General features: G+C 35.1%; 1 protein-coding gene across 3 annotated transcripts in view; it reads left to right on the top strand.

Annotated features, from left to right (window-relative positions):
- The first annotated feature begins 4,258 nt into the window (after window positions 1–4,258).
- Window positions 4,259–21,254, top strand: part of serp (chitin deacetylase-like protein serp) — a 44,592-nt gene continuing 27,596 nt past the window's right edge. The window contains exons 1-2 of one of the 3 annotated variants that reach the window (XM_067789913.1): window positions 4,259–4,396; window positions 5,022–5,276. In XM_067789913.1, coding sequence (XP_067646014.1) covers window positions 5,225–5,276 — 52 coding nt within the window. In that variant the 5' untranslated portion in view covers window positions 4,259–4,396; window positions 5,022–5,224. Of the gene's footprint in view, window positions 4,397–4,670; window positions 5,277–21,254 lie in introns of those variants that run through there. The other 2 variants (XM_067789914.1, XM_067789912.1) reach the window with 2 other exon arrangements.

Here is a 21,254-nt window from a genome sequence, read left to right as displayed (position 1 = left end):
TCTGAAAAAATCATAGAGATCGGTTGTATATATAGTAGATATCTCATACAACCGATTGTTCAGATAAGAAACTTTGCGCAATTTCTGCCCCGTTTTAACAGCTACAAGCTTCAAATTTCACAAAATGCTTACGTATATAGCATATATTGTTTTCTGAAAAAATCATAGAGATCGGTGGTATATATATTATATACTTCATATAAACTCTCATTTTTGCCCCTTTTTTACGGCTAGCATATATTGTTGTCTGAGAAAATCATAGACACCGGTGGTATATATAGTATATATCCCATACAACCGATTGTTCAGATAAGAAACTTTGCGCAATTTCTTCCCCATTTTACCAGCTAGAAGCTTCAACTTTCACCAAATGCTTACGTGTATAGCATATATAGTTGTCTGAAAAAATCATTGAGATCGATGGTATATATAGTATATATCTCATACAACCGATTGTTCAGTTAAGAAACTTTGCGCAATTTCTGCCCCTTTTGAACAGCTAGACGCTTCAAATTTCACCATATGCTTACGTATATAGCATATATTGTTGTCTGAAAAAATCATAGAGATCGGTGGTATATATATTATATACTTCATATAAACTGTCATTTTTGTCCCTTTTTTACGGCTAGAAGCTTCAAAATTCATAACATTTCATCAAATAGTTACGTTTACGTCATATATTGTTGAAATACGTGATTCGTAGTCATAGTTTTTACACGCAGACCACAAAAAACCTGAAACTTTGCATCCTCACACAAAGTACCTACCTATTTTTTATTTTATATTTATCTTAAAAATCGTTTAGGTATGTAGATCTGTTCCTAGATATTTCTTATCTTATACATCCGATTATTCGGAGATTACGAACGGGATAAGATTATTGTTCAGCCCCATTCGGCATAGCCGAAGACAGTCCCGTCCTTACTTGTTTGGTTTACATTTTGACCAATTACCAATATGGACTATGTAAGATTTACTACTCCTATCAGTATTATATATACCCTTTCCAAAAATATCAAAAACTATCAACAGTGCGATTTTCCTTAGTCTGCAAGCATTATTGAACCATTTTTGAAATACTAACTTTTATATCATTGAAACTTAATATACATACGTGTTAAAAATTTGCGCCCAACGTGGGGCAGACTAATGTGACTTGCATCACGAAGAGCGGCTTGCTAATACAGTGAAAGAAATGCTGCTAGTAAAATCAACAAATCGGTTCTGTTGTTCTTGACTTTACGGAGATTTGGTGAAATTGATCGAATTATGGGTAATTCAACCGAGTTCTTTGTCAAACGAACAAATAAGTTTAGTTATTTCAACAGAAGAGAAATTGTCGCTCTTAAGTTAACAAAATTCTGTAAAATTTACAGATCCCTGGTCAATCTAACTGATTTTTCTGTTGACACAACTGGTCTTACAGGTCATTTCAACGGCGATCAACTGTCAATACATGTGCAAATTTCAAAGAGAATTTTACGCTCACTGTGCTCTCTACTTTGTACTTATGACGATGGTGCCACTTGTTAAAAAAAAACAACACCAAAACAAGAAAACGATCAAATCGAAAAAACACACAACATGGCAAAACAACAAAAAACTAGTTTTCAGTTATCAATACAAACAAAAAAACCTTTTTTTGAATTTACTGCGCAAAAATTATGAGATACCGGGACACCTATCTATCGGGTACAATTTTGCAACTTTTCGTCCAAGCGAAATGCACGGAAACGAATTTAATTAGAAAATAAAAAACATCCTTTTTTAATGTTGATGTTTCCGACAACATAAAAGTTTGAGTTCTTTTGGAATCGTTTCAACTTAAAGTGTTACGAAAATTAAACTTGTCGAATTACATGTAAAGTTACTCCAGTGGTGAATTACCGTCTAGCGATTTGATTCTTTACTTTTATATAACTTACAAGTTCTCTTTTTAAAATGTTACGTCAAACATTTATACAAGTTTTGTTCGAAACAATCAAGTGTGGCAACTACATGCGAGAGAAGAAATTGAGAATGAGCTGAGCTGCAACTGAAAGAATTGAGAATCAGTTTTGTGATTAGTATTTTCATTTCTATTTGCAAAACAAAGTTCAAAACTTTAAATTAAATAAATTATAAAATATAAAATTTGATGAAAGTGCGTTTAATAAAACAAAATAATAAAGTGTATAATGTTTAATGTGTGCCAGCATATTTGATGTAGCCCAATTGACGTTCGATTAGTAAGTGCCACCGTGGTGTGATGGCAGCGTGCTCCGCCTGCCACACCGTATGCCCTGGGTTCGCTGCCCGTCCGGCCAATTTGTAGGGAAAATCGAGAGGAGCACGACGCAAATTGGAAGAGAAAGAAGCCGGCCTAAAATCTCTTCGGAGTTTATCGCGCCTTACATTTATTTACAACTTTTTTTGTTCATTTCACTAATAATACGGTCAATTACGAATCAACGATTTGTGCGCAGTTGATTCAACATCTTGTTACGATGGATAAAAATTACAGAAATTTCGGTTGAATTGACCCGTATTTCGGTTGATTTTACCAGTATATTTCTTTCAGTGTAAGATTCATAATAGATGTTTCGTGGAGTACTTGCATGCACTTAAAATAGCTAATTTTGTGAGTGAAAAAAGAAAGTTAAACCCAATTTCCGGAAGTGCCACTGATATACGGGAGCCATACACGAAGCTTATGAGAAGTTTTACAGGGATTTCTGGTCTTGCATAGATCTCCAAAAATTTTAAGTTATTGCCTTTTCGCATACGCGCTGAGAGCACAATTGTTCAATGCTATGTAATGATAGTATATACATATGTAGTGGTGTGAGAGATAAGACAAAGAGAATGCTCTCCAAAATGTCAAGAGAAATTGGTAATATTTCTAATAGTAAGCGCGCATACCGAATCTGATTTGTTGCGAAAAAGAAAAGCCCATTATTTTTTAGATTTCTTCATTGAAATTTTTGGAAATTTGGAAAATCTTGATTAATTACGATGAAGAATTACGAAATTTGTATTTTGAAGATATGTAAATCTGCAATCATATGTAAGGTGTCTAAGCAAATTTTCTCCCGACAGCCGGCTTCCCCTGCCAAGTTTTGTAGTAACAGCAGTACCTAGTTTCGAGGGAGTACATGCATGGGCTGGGTTCTTTTGACTACTAAGGTAGCACTTAGGGCAGGTAGGAGGAGAATGTTTATAACAATAGCTGGGTAGTGCTATGCTAACGGTCGGCAGCAGCAGAAAAACGTTCACTGATAAGACCGAGTGGAGGGATGGGAATGTGTTAGATGACGTAGAAATGATGTGAGTTCAAATTTTGTGATACTTTTCGGCCTATGCCTATACACATCTCTGCAAACCGGACATCAGGCCAGGCAGTTCCAGCGGAGAGGATCTGCTATTCCAAAGCCTGCAATCCTTGCATGTTCATTATCAGCTGTTGGTTGTTTCTCGCTACCTATTGCTCAGCTGGCGTATATTTTCTGTGCTATTTTATTGTGATTTTAAGCGCAGGTGCGAATAGTACCATTGTAAAGCCATGCTACACATCCTTATTTAAAACATGGGAATTCCAAGAAGAGAAGAAGAAAATAAAAAGCGTTGAATTGTCAAGCACAGTTTCACAGGGAGATGCAACGGGGATGCTGCTACGCACATTTACTATGATTCATCTGGATTATTGAAATTTGAACTAAAATGTGAGCCAATATAGCCACAAATGGCAAATAATTAAGGGAAAAGGCTACCAAAAGAGTAGCTAAAATATATATATTTTGACAAGAAAACCTCTACTCTCTATTTTATTTATTTAATAAGAAACGTGTCAAGCCACTTATAATCGTCCCTTGTTAATTAACTTACTTCAAACATAATCCAATCATGCCTGCTTCTAAAAATAAACATCACTAATTTAAAACAAAGAAGTCGAACACATTTGTGCTTTGTGCGATATAACAAGACAGCCATTGCCAACAGCTAATCTGCATAACTTGCATAAAGAAAAAAGTCACAGCTCTCTAACGACAATGAGTACAGCGAAAATTCACCACACATATACAGACCTTCGTGTAAACACCAACGCGCGAAAAGTCCACAATTCCCCTGTAAACCAAATATATACATATTTACGTTATTAATCAAATTTACGCGCTCCCTCATAACAAACTCACCACAATTGAGAGCAGTTATTCTTAACCGGATTTTATACCAAAACCTATTGAATATAAAAGCGTGTTGTTGTGTCATAAGCTCTCTTATGCCAACACGACGCGACACGTAAGGAGTTTCGTAAAAAATTCGCGAAAAAAGCGTTAAAAATATTTTTTATTATTTCGTTGCAGTATTTTTATTGTTTTTTTTTTATAAAAAATTTTTTCTCAGACTTATAAAGGTACGGCAAAATTTTTTGTACGTTTTTTAGTGTGTTGAAATTGTGCATCGTGTTGAATATGCATAAATAAGCTACCACTTGTGGAACGAAAACCGTGACATTCTCATTTCCCCATACAAAAATCGTGGTGAAGAGTAGTTGTGTTGAAAACCAAAAGCTCCACAAACAAACCAGCAAGCAAAAGAGTTCAATATATTCACCACAGCTGCTGATCGTGGTGCTATGCAGTAAGCACTAGAAGTGTTAATTTGTTGTTGCAATCTTATTAAGTGTTGTTGTATTGCTTATAGTAGTAGCATTTGCATTTCATTTATTGTAATAAAAGTAGAAGAAGTCAGTCAGTGATTTCGAAGGCTGACAACACATTCGGTTTGGCCAACGCTGTTACTGTTTTTTTTTTCTTTTTTTTTTTTTTTGTTATTTATATTGAGTGTTCGTGTGTGTTTGAGTAGTACGACGTTGCTTCATTTGCTTGTTAGCGACAGTTGCTACGATCTTTGTGGTGTTGCGCTGGCGCAGTGTAAGTGGAACTTTGCTAGTGATCGGTAGGGCAAATTTTACTCTTGTGCGATTGCTCTTCTTCTACTTATTTATATTTGAAGTAAAAACACAAAATAAATTTTAGCAGTGACACTTTGTGCTGACCCTACTTTTTTCAATATTTAACACTGAAAGTTTGTGTGTGTTTTTCGAGTTATTGCAATTTCTTACGTTGATACGTGAATACCGTTCGTGAAGAGTTGCTGGTAGCGCTGATTGCTAGTGTTAAATATTTTCAACGCTAGTAAAAGTCAAAATACAAAGCATCAAACATAAACAGATTTGATAATGGCAAAACTCTTTGTAGTTTTTGCCATATTAGCTGTGGCTACTGCGACAGGTGAGTGTTAAAAAAAAATTATTGCAATATTTATTTGTTGTAAGTGTGTTAAAAATTTAATTGATAAATTGATCAGCTTAGTTTTTTACTCGCCAATTCGAAAACTGTGCTCTTTTTACCGGAGCTCGAATCTAACATTCGAAAATTGAAATGTTTTCATCTTTTCCAGAACGTAAAAAAATGTTATCTCAAATTTCAGTAAAATTAGCCAAATCGTGATTTTGTTTTATGACTAGAAGAAGCGTTGTCGAACTAAGAAAAATATTAAGTATAACGTAAATATCAATAGTTAGATCAAAAATCAATTTAAATATTAATATATATATAAAAAAATAGTTTTTTTTAATCAATTCAAGCAATTATTTCGAAAAAAACAAAAATTCCATTCCAACTAAACTTAAACTTTTGAATGAAAAAATTAGGATCAAGCAATTTTTTTTTTTTTTTTTTTTTTTTTTTTTTTTTTTTTTGATCGACACATCGGCCTTACATTTGCCGGAACAATTATAAAGATTAATTTGTTTTTGACTTAATTAAAAATTGAAAAACTTATTAAGATTAAAAAAAGAATTTGATTATTTATAAAAAAACAAATATAAATTTAAAATTGCCTTTTTATTTTAGTTAATAAATGTAAACGAATTTTTGACTGTAAAAGGAATTTTTTAAACACAAAAGGAAATTTCGAAACGATTATTTAGGATTAAAACAGAACTTGAGTTTTTGCTTAAACTTTTTACCTGAAAAACAAAACTTGAAAATGACTTATTGAATTTAGAGACAATTAAGACACATTTTTAACTTTAGTTTTGATTTAAACAATAAAAATAAAAATTTATTAAATAAATTTTATTTGATTAAAAAATAAATATCAGTTAAAAATATTTTTTTATTAAAAAATGTGTACATTTATTTCGAACATAAATTTACAGACAGATTTAGTAAAATTTTAACATTTACATATTTTTGATTTGGAGAATAACAATAAAATTTTGACTTAAAAAGTAACGTCGTAAAGTAAAATAAAAATCAAAGTTTGACTTTTACTTCTGATTGATAAAAGCATGGTTTAATTTTTATAAGTATATTTTTAAATTAAAATCACAATTTTATTATATTTGCATTTGATATTAAACAATTTTTAATAATCTCAGGAAAAATCCGCTGAAAGCTGAGATTTTGAAATATTTATCGAAAAGTTATGAAGTTTAATCAAATTTTATTAAAAGCAACTACTTTGTAATTTGGAATAAGTTTGTACATATTACATTAAACTCAAATTTAAATTCGACAAATTATTTGTATTTGAAATAAAAACAAAAACTAAATTAATCAATTTAATCGATATTCAGTTAATTTAAATAAAATGATTAGAACTGTATTAAACTAGTTTTATGAAAATTGTTTGAATGCCGTAATTTGAATTCAGAATAAAAAGCTAATTAAAAAATAAAACAAAATAAAATAAATTAACTTAACTTCTATTTAAACTAAATAAATTAAAATGACTTCAATTATATAAAACAAGTTTTACGCACTACAGTTTAATCAGTGATTTAGCTTGTTGAACAAAAAATAAATAAAATCAAATATAACCAAATTAAATAAACCAATTTAAATAAACTTTAGGTTTTAACTAAGGTCAGTAAATACAATGGTTAATTGAAACGTATGATAAAATAACATCACAATATATTTTTTTAAATTAATCAATTTAGTTTGAAAGTAAGTTCAATTAAAATCAATCAAAATCATAATTTTAATTTTGTAAAAAAAATATATTAACGAAAACCTTGCTTACGTTAAACTAATTCAGATTTCTTTCAATCAAATAAAATTACTCATCTGAATAAAAAACCTAAAATAGCAAGAAGTATATAAATCAAAAATAAATTAAGTAAATTTAAATAGTTAAAAGGCGACCACATTAGTGTGATGGTAACGTGCTCCCCTTAACACACCGAAGATCCTGTGATCATGCCCCGGGCAAAGCAACAACAAAATTAAAGAAACAAATTTTTTAAATTATAAGAAAATTTTTCTAAGAGGGCTCTCTCCCCTCTCTGTTTGGCAAGCACTCCGAGTGTATTTCTGCCATGAAAAGCTCTCAGTGAAAACTCATCTACCTTGCAGATGCCCTTCGTAGTCGGCATAAAACAAATAGGTACCTTCCCGCCAATTTGTAGGAAAAACTAAAAGAAGCACGACGCGAATTGGAAGAGAAGCTCGGCCTAAAATCTCTTCGGAGGTTTCGCGCTTTACATTTATTTTATTTTTAAATAGCTAAAAGATTTATAATCAATAATAACTTAGTTGCCTTTGATTATTTCAATCAATTTTAAAATGCGAAAACTAATCAATTGTTGATTACGACACCAAAATAAAACAGCAGTAAAGAGCTAGCACCCTTAAACTCCACATGCAATAAGGTTCGTCGAGGCTAAATCAAATTACTAGGGCTAGCTGAACGTTCTTATATCAGACAGCAATGCTGTTTCCAAAACGTTATATCCCAGAAAACGTTCCAAAAATGCTCTATTTCAGAATTTTTTTAAGAACTCCCTGTTTTAGAAGTTTATTCAAATATGCCCTATCTCAGAGTTTGTTTCAAAAAATTTGCAACTATGCCTTAAAATAAGTATGTGGGCATAGATAAGAGCAACTATATGGTTGGCTCATCTCTACAGCAACAACATACCATTGTTCAGATTGTCAAAATCGGCGTGTTAGTGTTAGGCGAATGGAATGGAATGAACACATAAAACTTAGCAGTTTTTGTGTGTTGTAATAAAATTGTGTCAATGTGTTGGTTTCATTTTGCGTTTTTCATCTCCATTGACAATCCCTACTCCGGTGAAATGAACAAAAATAAAATCAGCTGATGAGATGAGCCAACCATATATTTGATCCATTGATAAAAGCATGATAAAAATGCCTACAAGATATAATCTGACATTATTGACGTTTTCCGCAATGAAAAAAATTTAAGTTTGTTAATTGCACACATACATATTAATGTTTTCTCTCAAACAAAACCAAATTTAAATATTTTATTTTGTTTATTTTTGGTTTTTTTTTTTTGTGTTTTAAACACTAAATTGCACCAAAACTTCAAAAACAAAAGTATGACTTAGAGTAATAACTTCTGAAAATCTAGGCGATTAGTAAGTTTTATTCTGATGTAACTGATTATTTAACTTATATTAAAATTTCATAAAAATCGCTTACACGTGCGCAAAACTAATTAATAAAATTGTTTCGTGCCCTTACAAAACGTACTTGTAGATACTTTTAAAATTTGCCCTACCACTAACTTACATTATTTATAATAAGTATAAAAAATACAGCTGCAGCGTATACTTTTCCACATAACTCAGCATGTAAGGTGGTGCGGTTTTTATACAAAATTATCCAAAATTTTTTTATAATGGCGTCATTTGTCATACTTCATTCACCCACATCAACTAATCCACTCACGCATCCGCTACTTTACATACATACATACATATATATTATATACATATATCTTTATGTACGAGTATATGTAAGAGCATATGAATAATTAAATACATACATACATTCATTTAAGTAAATTTTGTGACGGTGCAAAACACCGGAAACACAGTTGCTTATGTCCGTACATATTCAGGTGCGCTTGCACTTAACGGAGTGCTGACGAATATTGTAGAAATTTGTTTAAGTATGCGCGTATGTAGACATAAAGTAGGCGTTAAGCGCAAGAAAGTCAATTTTTATACCTTTCGTGAACATCAAATGGTATATTAACTTTGGTCCGATGTTTGTAAGGTTGGGAAATATAGAAGATAGACTCACCATTAAGTATACCGAATTGATCACTGAGTTGATATAGCCATGTCCGTCTGTCCGTCCGTCCGTCTGTCTGTTTGAACGCAAACTAGTCCCTCAAATTTTGAGATTTCTCAATGAAATTTGGCACAAGGATGTATTTTTGTATAATATTAGACATTTGTCGGATCCGGTAGGATCGGACCACTATAACATATATCTCCCATACAACCGATAGTTCAGATAAGACGATTTTGGTCCTTCCTGCCGCAAGTTAGAAAGTATAAACGTGAAATTCGGTGATGTTTATTCTAATATATCATAGAAGATTTTCTGAAAAAATCACTTTGATCGGAGCTATATATAGTTATATCCCATACAACTATCGTTCAGATAGAAAGATTTTTGGCCATTTCTCCCTTAATTTAGAAAGTATAAACGTGAAACTCGCTGATATATATTTTAATTTATCATAGAAGATTTTCTGAAAAAATCACTTTGATCAGAGCTATATATAGTATATATACCATACAACCGATCGTTCAGATAAAAAGTGTTTTGGCCATTTCTCCATTAATTTAGAAGGTATAAACGTGAAACTCGGTGATATATATTTTAATATATCATAGATGGTTTTCTGAAAAAAATCATTTCGATCGGAGCTAAATATAATATATAGCCCATACAACCGTTCGTTCAAACAAGGGTGTTTTTTGCCATTTTTTATTTTATATTTATCTTAAAAATCGTTTAGGTATGTACATCTGTTCACTATATATTTCTTATCTTATACATCCGATTATTTTGAGATTACGAACGGGATAAGATTATTGTTCAGCCCCATTCATGAAACGCACAGCCGAAGACAATCCCGTCCTTACTTGTTTTCATTACCTCAAATAAATTAATAAACCTATAGGCTTGAATAAATTTTAATTGTTTCTCATTTGTTCATTTGTTGTTGTTTGTTTTTAGTAAAACTTCTTTAATAGGCAGAATATCAGTTATATAAATTATTAAATTTTGTGTTATTTAATGAATTAATTATGAAAATTATAAAAAATATCTTACTTTGTTTTAATGTCTAAATTATACAAATTTTTTCTTGCAATTGCATTATTATTTCGTTGTTAATAGTTTATCTACGTTCGACCATACCCTTCTGCTATTCAAAATTATAGAACATATTTCCGGCCTGATGATGCATTTGTTCTCTTGCACTCTTTTCTTGCTCTCCCTACCCCTTGAGTCAATATCCCCCTTAACGCAATCCACCTTCTCTATACCGCTATCGCCTTTCTCTTCGCTTTCTCTAAATCTTTCGCTTATTTTTTCTGACTCTCTTCTTATCATTGTTTTTATTTTATAATTTTCCCAACTGAATGTGATACTATTCTATGTTTCTTCTCTGTCGGTGATATTTTTTCTTACTATTTTCTTAATTGCCTATCACCATGATAAAAACAAGAACAAGGTATAACCGTTCTCTCTTCTGCTCGGCCATTACTTATTTATTGAAGATTTGCGCAATTTAAAATTTTAAAATCAATCTACAAGCAGAAGAAAATAAAAAATAAACAAAAGAAAACTATGTATTTAAATTTGTTTTTTTTTTTTTTGTTTTTTTTTTACCTTGTTAGTGTTTTTATCATGCCTATCACTTTTCAGTACTCTTAAGATACACAGCGTGCTTTGCACACAGAGCATATTAACTTTGATTGGATAACGGTTGGTTGTACAGGTATAAAGAAATCGAGATAGATATAGACTTCCATATTCAATATCATCAGTGTCGAAAAAAAAATTTGATTGAGCCATGTCCGTCCGTCCGTCCGTTAACACAATAACTTGAGTAAATATTGAGATAACTTTACCAAATTTGGTACACGAGCTTATCTGGACCCAGAATAGATTGGTATTGAAAATGAGCGAACTTCCATGATAACCACGCCCACTTTTTATATATAATATTTTGGAAAACACAAAAAACTGATTATTTAGTAAATAATACACCTAGAATGTTGAAATATGACATGTGGACTGATATTGAGACTCTTGATAAAAATTAAAAAAAAAAAAATTTAATGGGCGCCCACTTGTGATAAAATCAATTTTACAAATATCATTAATCATAAATCAAAAATCGTTAAACCTATCGTACAAAATTTGGCAGAGAGGTTGCCTTTACTATATTAACGATCTCGGTTAAAGATCACGCGCACTTTTATATAAAAGATTTTTAAAAGGGTAGTAAACGAAAATAATAAGCTATATCTTTGCAAAAAAGAGCTTTATATCAATGGTATTTCATTTCCCAAGTGAATTTGTAACAATAAATAGGAAAAACTTCAAATTTTTGAAAATGGGTGTGGCACCGGCCTTTTATGACTGTGCAATTTTCTAGGTTCCGGGAGCCATAACTTGAAGAAAAATTAACGGATCGTAATAAAATTGTGTACTCAAATTTTCCCTATAGTAGAAAATATTTTTTGTAAAAATGGACGGGATTGGTTAAAGATCACGGCAACTTAGATATAAAACAAATTTAAAAGGTTCGTAGACTTGAGTAATAAGCTATAACTTAGCAAAAATTAGTTTTGAATCAATGATATTTCACTTATCAAGTTTTATTGTAAGAGGAAATGGGGAGACATTTTTTTTTAAACGGGCGGTGCCACGTGTTGTGTAGAAAAGTAATTTATCTGAAATGAAATGTGCAATTTCGGTTACACCCGAACTTCGACACCTTTACTTGTTTTTTTTTTATTTTTTTTTTCTCTCGTCCTCTCATTTTACCACACATTATTCCGTTATATGGATCAACAATGAATGTACACGCGCGAGTTAGAACATTAAGAGCAAGTTGTTGTTGTTGTTGTTTGCTTTAAAACCATTACCAATAACGATTTTTTTGACCCACTCGAACATATGTGTCGTTGATTTTGTAGCCCCTTCCGACAATTATAAAACCTTTAACGCGCTGTGTGAGATATTCGTATCGATGATGCAACGCCTCTCCAGCCTTCAACGGAGCGGTAATTTTGTACCGTTAAAATCTTTCGATCCAGTTAATTTTTACTGGTTACTTTGCATGATATAGTTTTTAGCACCGATTACTGATCCTGTTATTCAGTACCAGGTAATTTTTCCGACCAATTACACTCTAGATGCTATCAGTTTATACCGGTTAGTTTCCCCGATCCGGTTATTTGGTACCTGTTAATTTTCCGATCTGGCTACTTGGTGCTGGTTACTTTTTCCGATCCGTTTATTTGTCACCGATTACTTTTTCTAGTCCGGTTATTCGACACCGACTTCCTTTTTGTTCCCATGATTTGAAACTGTTGATTTGAGCCGGTTGTTTTGTACCCGCTACTCTTTTGAACCGGTTATTTGTGCCGAATAACTTTATCGTTCCAGTTTTTTGTACATGTTTATTATTATTATTTGGTACCAGTTACTCTTACAGATCCGGTTTTTGCTACCGGGTACTCATCTATTAACTCCTAAAATTTTCGGACTTTGTTGTTTTCTGATATTTACTAATACGTAACTAATTACTTTATCGAATCAAGTAATACGTTACTTACTTACTTACTTAATTGGCGCCTAACCGTCTAAACGGTTATGGCCGTCCAACAAGGCGCGCCAGTCGCTCCTTCGCTCCGCCAACCGGCGCCAATTGGTCACACCAAGGGAGTTTAAATCGTTTTCCACCTGGTCCTTCCAACGGAGTGGGGGCCGCCCTCTACCTCTGCTTCCATAGGCGGGTTCAGATAGAAACACTTTCTTGGCCGGAGCATCATCTTTCATTCGCATAACATGGCCTAGCCAGCGCAGCCGCTGCGTTTTAATTCGCTGGACTATGTTGATGTCTGCGTACAGCTCGTACAGCTCATCATTAAATCTTCTTCGGTACTCGCCATCGCCAACGCGTAGTGGTCCATAAATCTTTCGAAGAACTTTTCTCTCGAACACTCCCAACGCCGCTTCATCTGCTGTTGTCATGGTCCATGCTTCTGCCCCATATAGCAGGACGGGCACGATAAGTGACTTGTAGAGTATGATTTTCGTTCGCCGAGAGAGGACTTTACTTTTCAATTGCCTACCTAGTCCAAAGTAGCATTTATTGGCAAGATTGATTCTTCGCTGGATTTCAGTGCCGATGTTGTTGCTAGTGTTGATGCTGGTCCCCAAATAAACGAAGTCTTTTACTATTTCGAAATTATGGCTGCCAACAGTAGCGTGGTTGCCAAGGCGCATATGCGCTGACTCTTTGCTCGATGACAGCAGGTACTTCGTTTTGTCCTCATTCACCATCAAACCCATCTTTACCGCTTCTTTTTCCAGCTTGGAGTAAGCAGAACTAACAGCGCGGGTGTTTAGGCCGATGATATCAATGTCATCAGCATATGCCAGTAATTGCACGCTTTTATAGAATATTGTTCCAGTGCGGTTAAGTTCTGTAGCTAGTATAATTTTCTCCAGCATCAAATTAAAGAAATCGCACGATAGGGGGTCACCCTGTCTGAAACCTCGTTTAGTTTCGAACGGCTCGGAGAGGTCCTTCCCAATTCTGACTGAGCTGATGGTGTTGCTCAACGTCATTTTGCACAGCCGTATAAGTTTTGCGGGGAAACCAAATTAAGACATAGCGGCATATAGGCAGCTCCTTTTCGTGCTGTCGAAGGCGGCTTTAAAGTCGACGAAGAGGTGATGTGTGTCGATTCTCTTTTCACGGGTTTTTTCCAAGATTTGGCGCATTGTGAAAATCTGGTCGATGGTAGATTTACCAGGTCTGAAGCCGCACTGATAAGGTCCAATCAGCCGGTTCACGGTGGGGTTCAATCTTTCGCACAATACACTTGAAAGGACCTTATATGCGATATTAAGAAGCCTGATTCCACGATAGTTGGTGCATTTTGCAGTATCTCCCTTCTTGTGGACTGGGCAAAGAACACTTAGATTCCAACCGTAGGGCATGCTTTCGTCCGCCCATATTTTGCTAAGAAGCTGCTGCATGCGCCTTACCAACTCCTCGCCGCCGAACTTGAATAGCTCCGCAGGCAATCCATCAGCGCCCACGGCCTTGTTGTTTTTCAATCTGTTTATTGCTATTCTAACTTCGTCATAATCGGGCGGGGGGACATATATTCCATGTTGTTGTTGTTGTTGTTGTAGCGATAAGGTTGCTCCCCGAAGGCTTTGGGGAGTGTTATCGATGTGATGGTCCTTTGCCGGATACAAATCCGGTACGCTCCGGTACCATAGCACCATAAAGGTGCTAGCCCGATCATCATCGATTGCGGGATCGGGTTCTTCATCTCTGCGCGGTGAATTGCTGCCTCCATTTAGGAGAGCAGAGAAGTGTTCCCTCCATAATCTAAGCACTCTCTGGACATCAGTTACAAGGCCGCCGTTTTCATTCCTACAGGAGTTTGCCCCGGTCTTAAAACCTTCCGTCTGTCGCCGTATTTTTTGGTAGAATTTTCGGACGTTATTCCTGGTGGCTAGCCGCTCAAGCTCCTCGCACTCACGCCTTTCTGCTTCTGCTTTTTTCTTCCTGAAAAGGCGTCTCGCTTCCCTTTTCAACTCACGATAGCGTTCACACACTCCTCTTGTCGCGCTCGCTTTTAACGTAGCCCTGTAGGCAGCGTCTTTTCTTTCGGTTGCAACGCGGCATTCTTCATCATACCAGTTGTTTTTTCGTGGCCGCCGGTAACCAATTTTTTCCTCGGCGGCAGTATGAAGTGCTTTGGAGATATGCTCCCACTGCTCCTGTATTCCTTCAGGATGAGTTGCGCCCTCAGAGAGCAGGTGTGAGAGTCGAGTTGCGAAATCATTGGCAGTCTGTTGTGATTGAAGCTTTTCGACGTCTAGCTTTCCTTGTGTTTTTTGTTCCTTGTTTTTAGCCGCGTTGAGGCGGGTGCGTATTTTGGCTGCAACGAGATAATGGTCCGAATCGATGTTAGGTCCTCGGATCGTGCGCACATCTAAAAGACTGGAGGCATGCCGTCCGTCTATCACAACGTGATCGATCTGATTGCGAGTATTTCGATCAGGAGACAGCCATGTAGCTTGATGTATCTTTTTATGCATAAACCTCGTGCTTGATATGACCATGTTTCGAGCACCGGCAAAGTCAATCAGCCTCAGTCCGTTAGGAGAAGTTTCATTGTGTAGGCTGAACTTTCCGACTGTAGGGCCAAAAACACCTTCTTTGCCCACCCTGGCGTTAAAGTCGCCAAGCACGACTTTTATATCATGACGGGGGCAGCGCTCGTATGTGCGTTCTAATTGTTCATAAAAAGTGTCTTTCACCTCCTCGTCTTTCTCCTCTGTCGGCGCATGGGCGCAGATGAATGATATATTAAAAAATTTTGCTTTTATTCGGATAGCGGCGAGACGCTCGTCCACAGGCGTGAACGCCAGCACTTGGCGACAAAGCCTCTCCCACCACGAATCCGACGCCGAAACTGCGCTTATTCGCATGGTCACTCCAATATATGTCACAATTTTTGATCTTCTTTCTTCCTTGCTTCGTCCAACGCATTTCTTGGATGGCGGTGATGTCAGATTTTGCTTTGACGAGGACATCAACCAGCCGGGCATCTGCACCAATCCCATTCAGGGAGCGGACGTTCCAGGTGCATGCCCTCAATTCATTGTCCTTCAAACGTTTTCCATGGTCGTCATCAATAGAGAGTGTAGTTATCCGAGGCTTGTTGTTATATTTCATTGGAGTATGGTTTTACGTGGCGGGTCCCAAGCCCAGCACACAACCCGCTCAGCGGGGGTGAAAATATTACTTGGCACGTTTATATAGCGAGCCGCTTGCTCCAAGACAGACGCCCGCTTTCAGCCGCACCTAGAGGTGTACAGACGCTGCCGATGAAATCTCCCCCGGCTAGCCCTTAAACCGATTATGTCAGAGTGGCCTAGCCAGGTTGTCGCCTTCTCACATTAGCTCACCCAGAGGATAATTGGCCGCAAGCGACCGGCAGTAGTGAGCTACTTGAACCGCATGCAAAAGAATCGCTCTGGCCATTCCCAGGTGAATGGCGGTCAGAAGCTTTCCCCACTTTCGTGGACTTCTACACACGGCCCCACCCTCAGTAATACGTTACGGGTACCTCATTTATTTTTGATAACGTCTTCTTATTCATTTTCGGTTACATTTTAGTTGCTTCGGCTATAATAATAAGTAATTCGAGAATGGTTTCGAACTTTGTTAATCAACGGTCTCAAAATTACCTGTACTGAACCAGAAAGGATTTCGTAAAGTTCCGCAATATATCGATAATCAAATAATCGATTTGAAAAGATCTCGTACTTACTTCCAAAACATTATCTAAAATTTTCCTATCTGAGCCTGGAACTGCTTCAAAATAGCACGAAAAAATTGAAAAATTGATATGGCACAGAAAGAGAATTCTAATTTACTCCGAAAATTTCCAAAAATTTCAAAATAAACCTTCATAGCATTCGTTTTTATTTATTCCAAACTCAAACCGAAAGGGCCTAAAAAAGTCTTAAATGTATCACCAATGCGAATTTGTCCAGCTATGCAGTTTCGATCACGGAAATAGCAGCAAAGGTGATAAACAAATTGGATCGAATATTTTCTCCTTTTCATTAACTTTAAGAAAAACTTCAATGACGTATGTAACGAATACAATGGAAAACCCCATTTTCAAAATGGGTTCAAAAAGTTTCAAAATTGTATTCTTTTCCAAATGGTGTTTGCATAATTACTAGCAAACAAGTTTATTTGTATAATATTTTGTTGCGAGTAGCGCAACACTGATTTCTTTATTACATTTCTATAAAAAAAAAAACTCCGCTTTTATCAAGCAAAATAAATAAGAAATATTTCAGTATGCACTAAATCATTATTTATTTCATATTTGGTAAAGAACGTATGTATGTATGTCGCAGCATTACTGTCATAGCCATAACACAACAAGCACGTTATTTTTGAGGGTGTTCTTTTATCCATAACTAACCAACTGATCGATTTCAAAAGACTTAAGAAACGAACTCTATTTGCGGTCACTTTCCATGTCATCATTCATTAAGTAGCGCCTAAACGCCAAATCGATTTTAAACCAGTTTCGCGATAGCTGACGACTTTCCATATATAATTCAAAATATTCACATTAAAAACAATATTTTGCATCCATCAATTTTGTGTTTCTGTTTTATTTGCCATTTTCTCAGTGAACTTTAATGTTTATCTGTGCAATAAAAATAGGTTTTTAGGGCTCATAAATTTTAAAGTTAACATGAAAAAACGGCCTATGTGCATTATTAGCTAAACATAAGAAAATGCATATATATATATACATACTTACACTGTTTAACACTTTCGATCAACAAATCGAACAATAACCTTAAATATTCGAACAATAACCTTAAATATTCAGCACATGTTGCTGAACTTTAGTTTTCTTTAGTTAACAAATTGACTTTAACTATTTCAAGGGCAACAATTCGTAATTCGCTACTCCCTTTTAAATAATAAGCATTACCAAGCGACCTTGCAAACTACCAATTTATTTTCCTACTGCACTGGCATTTAATAAAAACTGCATTTGTTCGGTAAGATGTGCATAGCATAACATACTTATTTTAGTACTACATATGCAGAGGTGCATACAATCCGGCTTTTAACTTAGTTTTCTTTCAATCCCCTTTCCCCCCTCTTCGCCTTTTTTTTCTATAAGTTTGCCTCATTAAGTCTACGCTTTATTTGGTTGCTTCAGTCAACCTTGACGACCGATTGTTGATTATAATTTTTTTTTTTTGCTTATTTGCAGTTTTGATTGACTGCAGAACTTTTTTGCTTAGTTTTTTTGTTGTAATTTTGAAAGACTGTTTTAAGTTTTTTTTTTTGTTAGTTGAATACGTATTACTAAATTAGCAATAATGCAACATATAAAATGTCTTGCAACGAAACACAATTTTTATAAACAAAAACCTCTCACAATAAGAAAAACTTACTAACAAAAATTAGTGCAACAAGATCCAAAAAGGCTTGAGCTGCAATTATAATTAGCATGAAAGTTGTTTCAGATTTATGGACCCTTAAAATATCAGTAAAGTATTAAAAAGTTCTAAGTTCCGAAAACTTTACAGAATCACTTCAGGCATATTTAAATTAACACGATTTATAAGGTTCCACAGGTACTACTTGAAGGTAGTGGCTCCCTGCTGTGCAGTAACCGCATCCTTTGGGATCCTTTTCTACTTCGGCAACAGCAAATATTATATTCCCGACGTTATTAGCTTTGTTAATAAGGTCAGCAGTGCCTGGTTTAATCGTCCGCTTAGTATTTATATAAAACGTCATAGGCGCCCACAGGCTGATGCTAAGGCGGTACTGCATATTTTTAAGAGTTTTGAGGCACTCACTGAATGCTATTTATTTCACAGCGCTAGGTAGTTTTTGGAAAAAATTGTATATTTAATATAGCACCGATGGTAAAGGGACTTAGAATATAACCGCGGCTAGGCAATCCTATCGTAAGGTAAGAATTAAAATCCGCAGACATCAAGGTACGAGAAGACAAAAAATAAGGTCTCCGCGGGAGTCGGTATAGTACAAGTAGGTAATAATACCGGAGCGTATAGAATCCACATCCAGAAAAGGCGGATATCAGTAGTACTTTTACATGATTGAATGACCTTAGGCGAGATTTATTGCCGAAAATCATGTATATCAAATGTTTCCTTAGCTACCCGGAGCACCACCTATCGAAGAGCGGAGTGCAACTGGCTTACAAAACATTGCGGTCATTACTGCTTGTATCTCATCTGTATTAAATTTAACAGTTTAGTTACCTCTTGGGTTGCTGAGCAAAAATTTGGCCGCCCGCTTATTGCCCGTTAAAATATAGTTAAATTTAATAAGAAAAGCTACCAAATATTGTGCTTAGACGCATTCGTTAAGAAATGTATATGTAATATCTCTAATCTCTCTAATTCTCCCTCGAGGCTATTTGTGTGGAAACCCTAGAAATTATGCCAGAAATAACTTCATATATTGCTGATTTGGGAAATAATGTTCTGGAGGATTTATACAATCCAAAAACAGCCTTATAAACTTCTTTGTAACCAGCGTTAAATGCAAGATCTCCTCACCGCAGTAACGTGAGCTTTTTCTTTTTTACTTAAGCGATGTTAAAAATCGAAATTCCTCGACCTTAGTTCCCAGCTTTCGGAATACAAATTTTCAACAACTATATAACTTAGATTTCTTATGAGTAGCTTTGGCAGGGCCTAAAATCAGCCAGTATAGTAAAATTTATAGTATTTAAACTCTTTTTGTAAAAGTAGTAAGAAAATACTGATTAACCTAAGCTGCTAACCAATTTTCATATCATTTGTAAAAGTTCACGCAATAATCTCTTTCTGCTAAAATGTAAGTGCAAAATACGAAGAAAAAGACAATGATTAACAAGTAAGGCTACGTTTGGGAGTAACCGGACACTACATGCTCAGCTACCAAATTACGGCTTGCAAAACTCTTAAATTACCTTCTTTTAAAAGTGGACGGTGCCACGCCCATTGTCCAAAAGTGTACTAATTTTCTATTCTGCGTCATAAGATCAACACACCTACTAAGAGCGATAAAGCTCTTTCGTAATGAATTATCGCATATTTCCGGCTTTTCGAAATTTTGGATACCGATTTCGTTCATTTTAAATAGTGATCTGAGATAAGTGCCCTGGAACTATGATAACAAATTTCATTAAAATACCTCAAAATTTACTTAAGTTATCGTGTTTACGGGCAAATAAATAAAAAAAAAAAATAAAAAAAAACTATCTCGTTTAGTTTATGCCGTTATGTGAACAAAATTAATATACTCTGTGAGCTCTGCTCCGCTAAGTATTAAAATATTAACACCAATCAAACTCCCTGTTTATAAACGGGCACAAATTGCTGTCAACAAATTTCTTTTCTTGCGATTATTGGGCGAGAGTGCAACAAGTAAGGGAGATGATTATGGGCAACTTCGTACTCGTTACCTTTCTTCTACGCCCTCTTGCCGTGCAATCGGCCAAAAAGTAATGTGTTGTCCATGCAGCAGGGCTCAAATCGCATCCTTGGAGAAAAATCAATAAAAAAATGGAGTACGGCATGATCGTTACAGCTATCGCTTTGTCCACTTGCTGAATGCGATTTTTTCTTAAATATTTAATTGAATAAAGGCGGTGACACAGTGACATTTTTCATATATGTAGATGCGTTTAACACAAACATGCATTCCAATAACATCGCCACAATCAACCAAGATGTGGCGTTTGTAAATATGAAGGAACTTCAGACTTGGCAATTGAAGTTTATTACGCCTTGCCCATTTACATACGAAATTTCGCGAAGCACTGTTGTAAACATTCTCCCTATACAACAAAAATACTTGATAACATATTTTGTGTCGTATTCGATTGTTATATTGCGGTTTTTAATTGTGAAAAATTTTAGAAAATTTACCAACCAGTGGGAAAAATAATTTCACTTGCAAAGTGTGCCAACACCCTTAGCCAAAGCAAATGTCAAATTCTTCTTCTTATGATTTGCTTGGAACAAAATTGGGGAGTTGGCTACTTTTCAATATCAGATGGCGCTAGTGTCGCTCATTCTACCGTTGCCCATAAAAATACGTGCAATCTACTCATAATGCAGAAGCTTGTGTTAAACTCATATATGTGTATGAAAAACTGCTTATGTGTCGGAGCTTTAAATGTAGCTCTTCACACTCATGCTCTATATACCCCAATTCAGCATATTCACTTTCATTTCATCTCATTGTCACTTTTACTTATTTCACATTCTGCTTTGTCTGGTCTAATTAACTGGTGTCTACAAATTTGATCTGCAAGGAAAACATGTTCTAGCAAAACACAATTTTTTTGCCACTTCAACTGTCAGCAATTACAAGTAATTGTTTTTTTTTTTTTTCTTTTTTGTGTTCTTTCGTTAAAATTTTTATACTTGTCATTTCAACTGGTACCATTCCGTACCATGTTCTCTATAAAATGTAAATCAGAAAAAAGTAGCAGCTAACCATCAGTAAGTACACCAACAACCAATGACCAATAACCGGCTACACAAGTTTTAATTTTACTACATCAAAATGAATTACGCTGGACCATTTACATCTTT

This window comes from Eurosta solidaginis, chromosome 5, assembly GCF_040869045.1.
Source record: "Eurosta solidaginis isolate ZX-2024a chromosome 5, ASM4086904v1, whole genome shotgun sequence".
In the NCBI taxonomy this organism is placed as follows: Eukaryota; Metazoa; Arthropoda; class Insecta; order Diptera; family Tephritidae; genus Eurosta; species Eurosta solidaginis.
The sequence above is the reverse complement of the archived record's forward strand: the minus strand, read 5'-3'. Positions and strand labels throughout refer to the sequence as shown.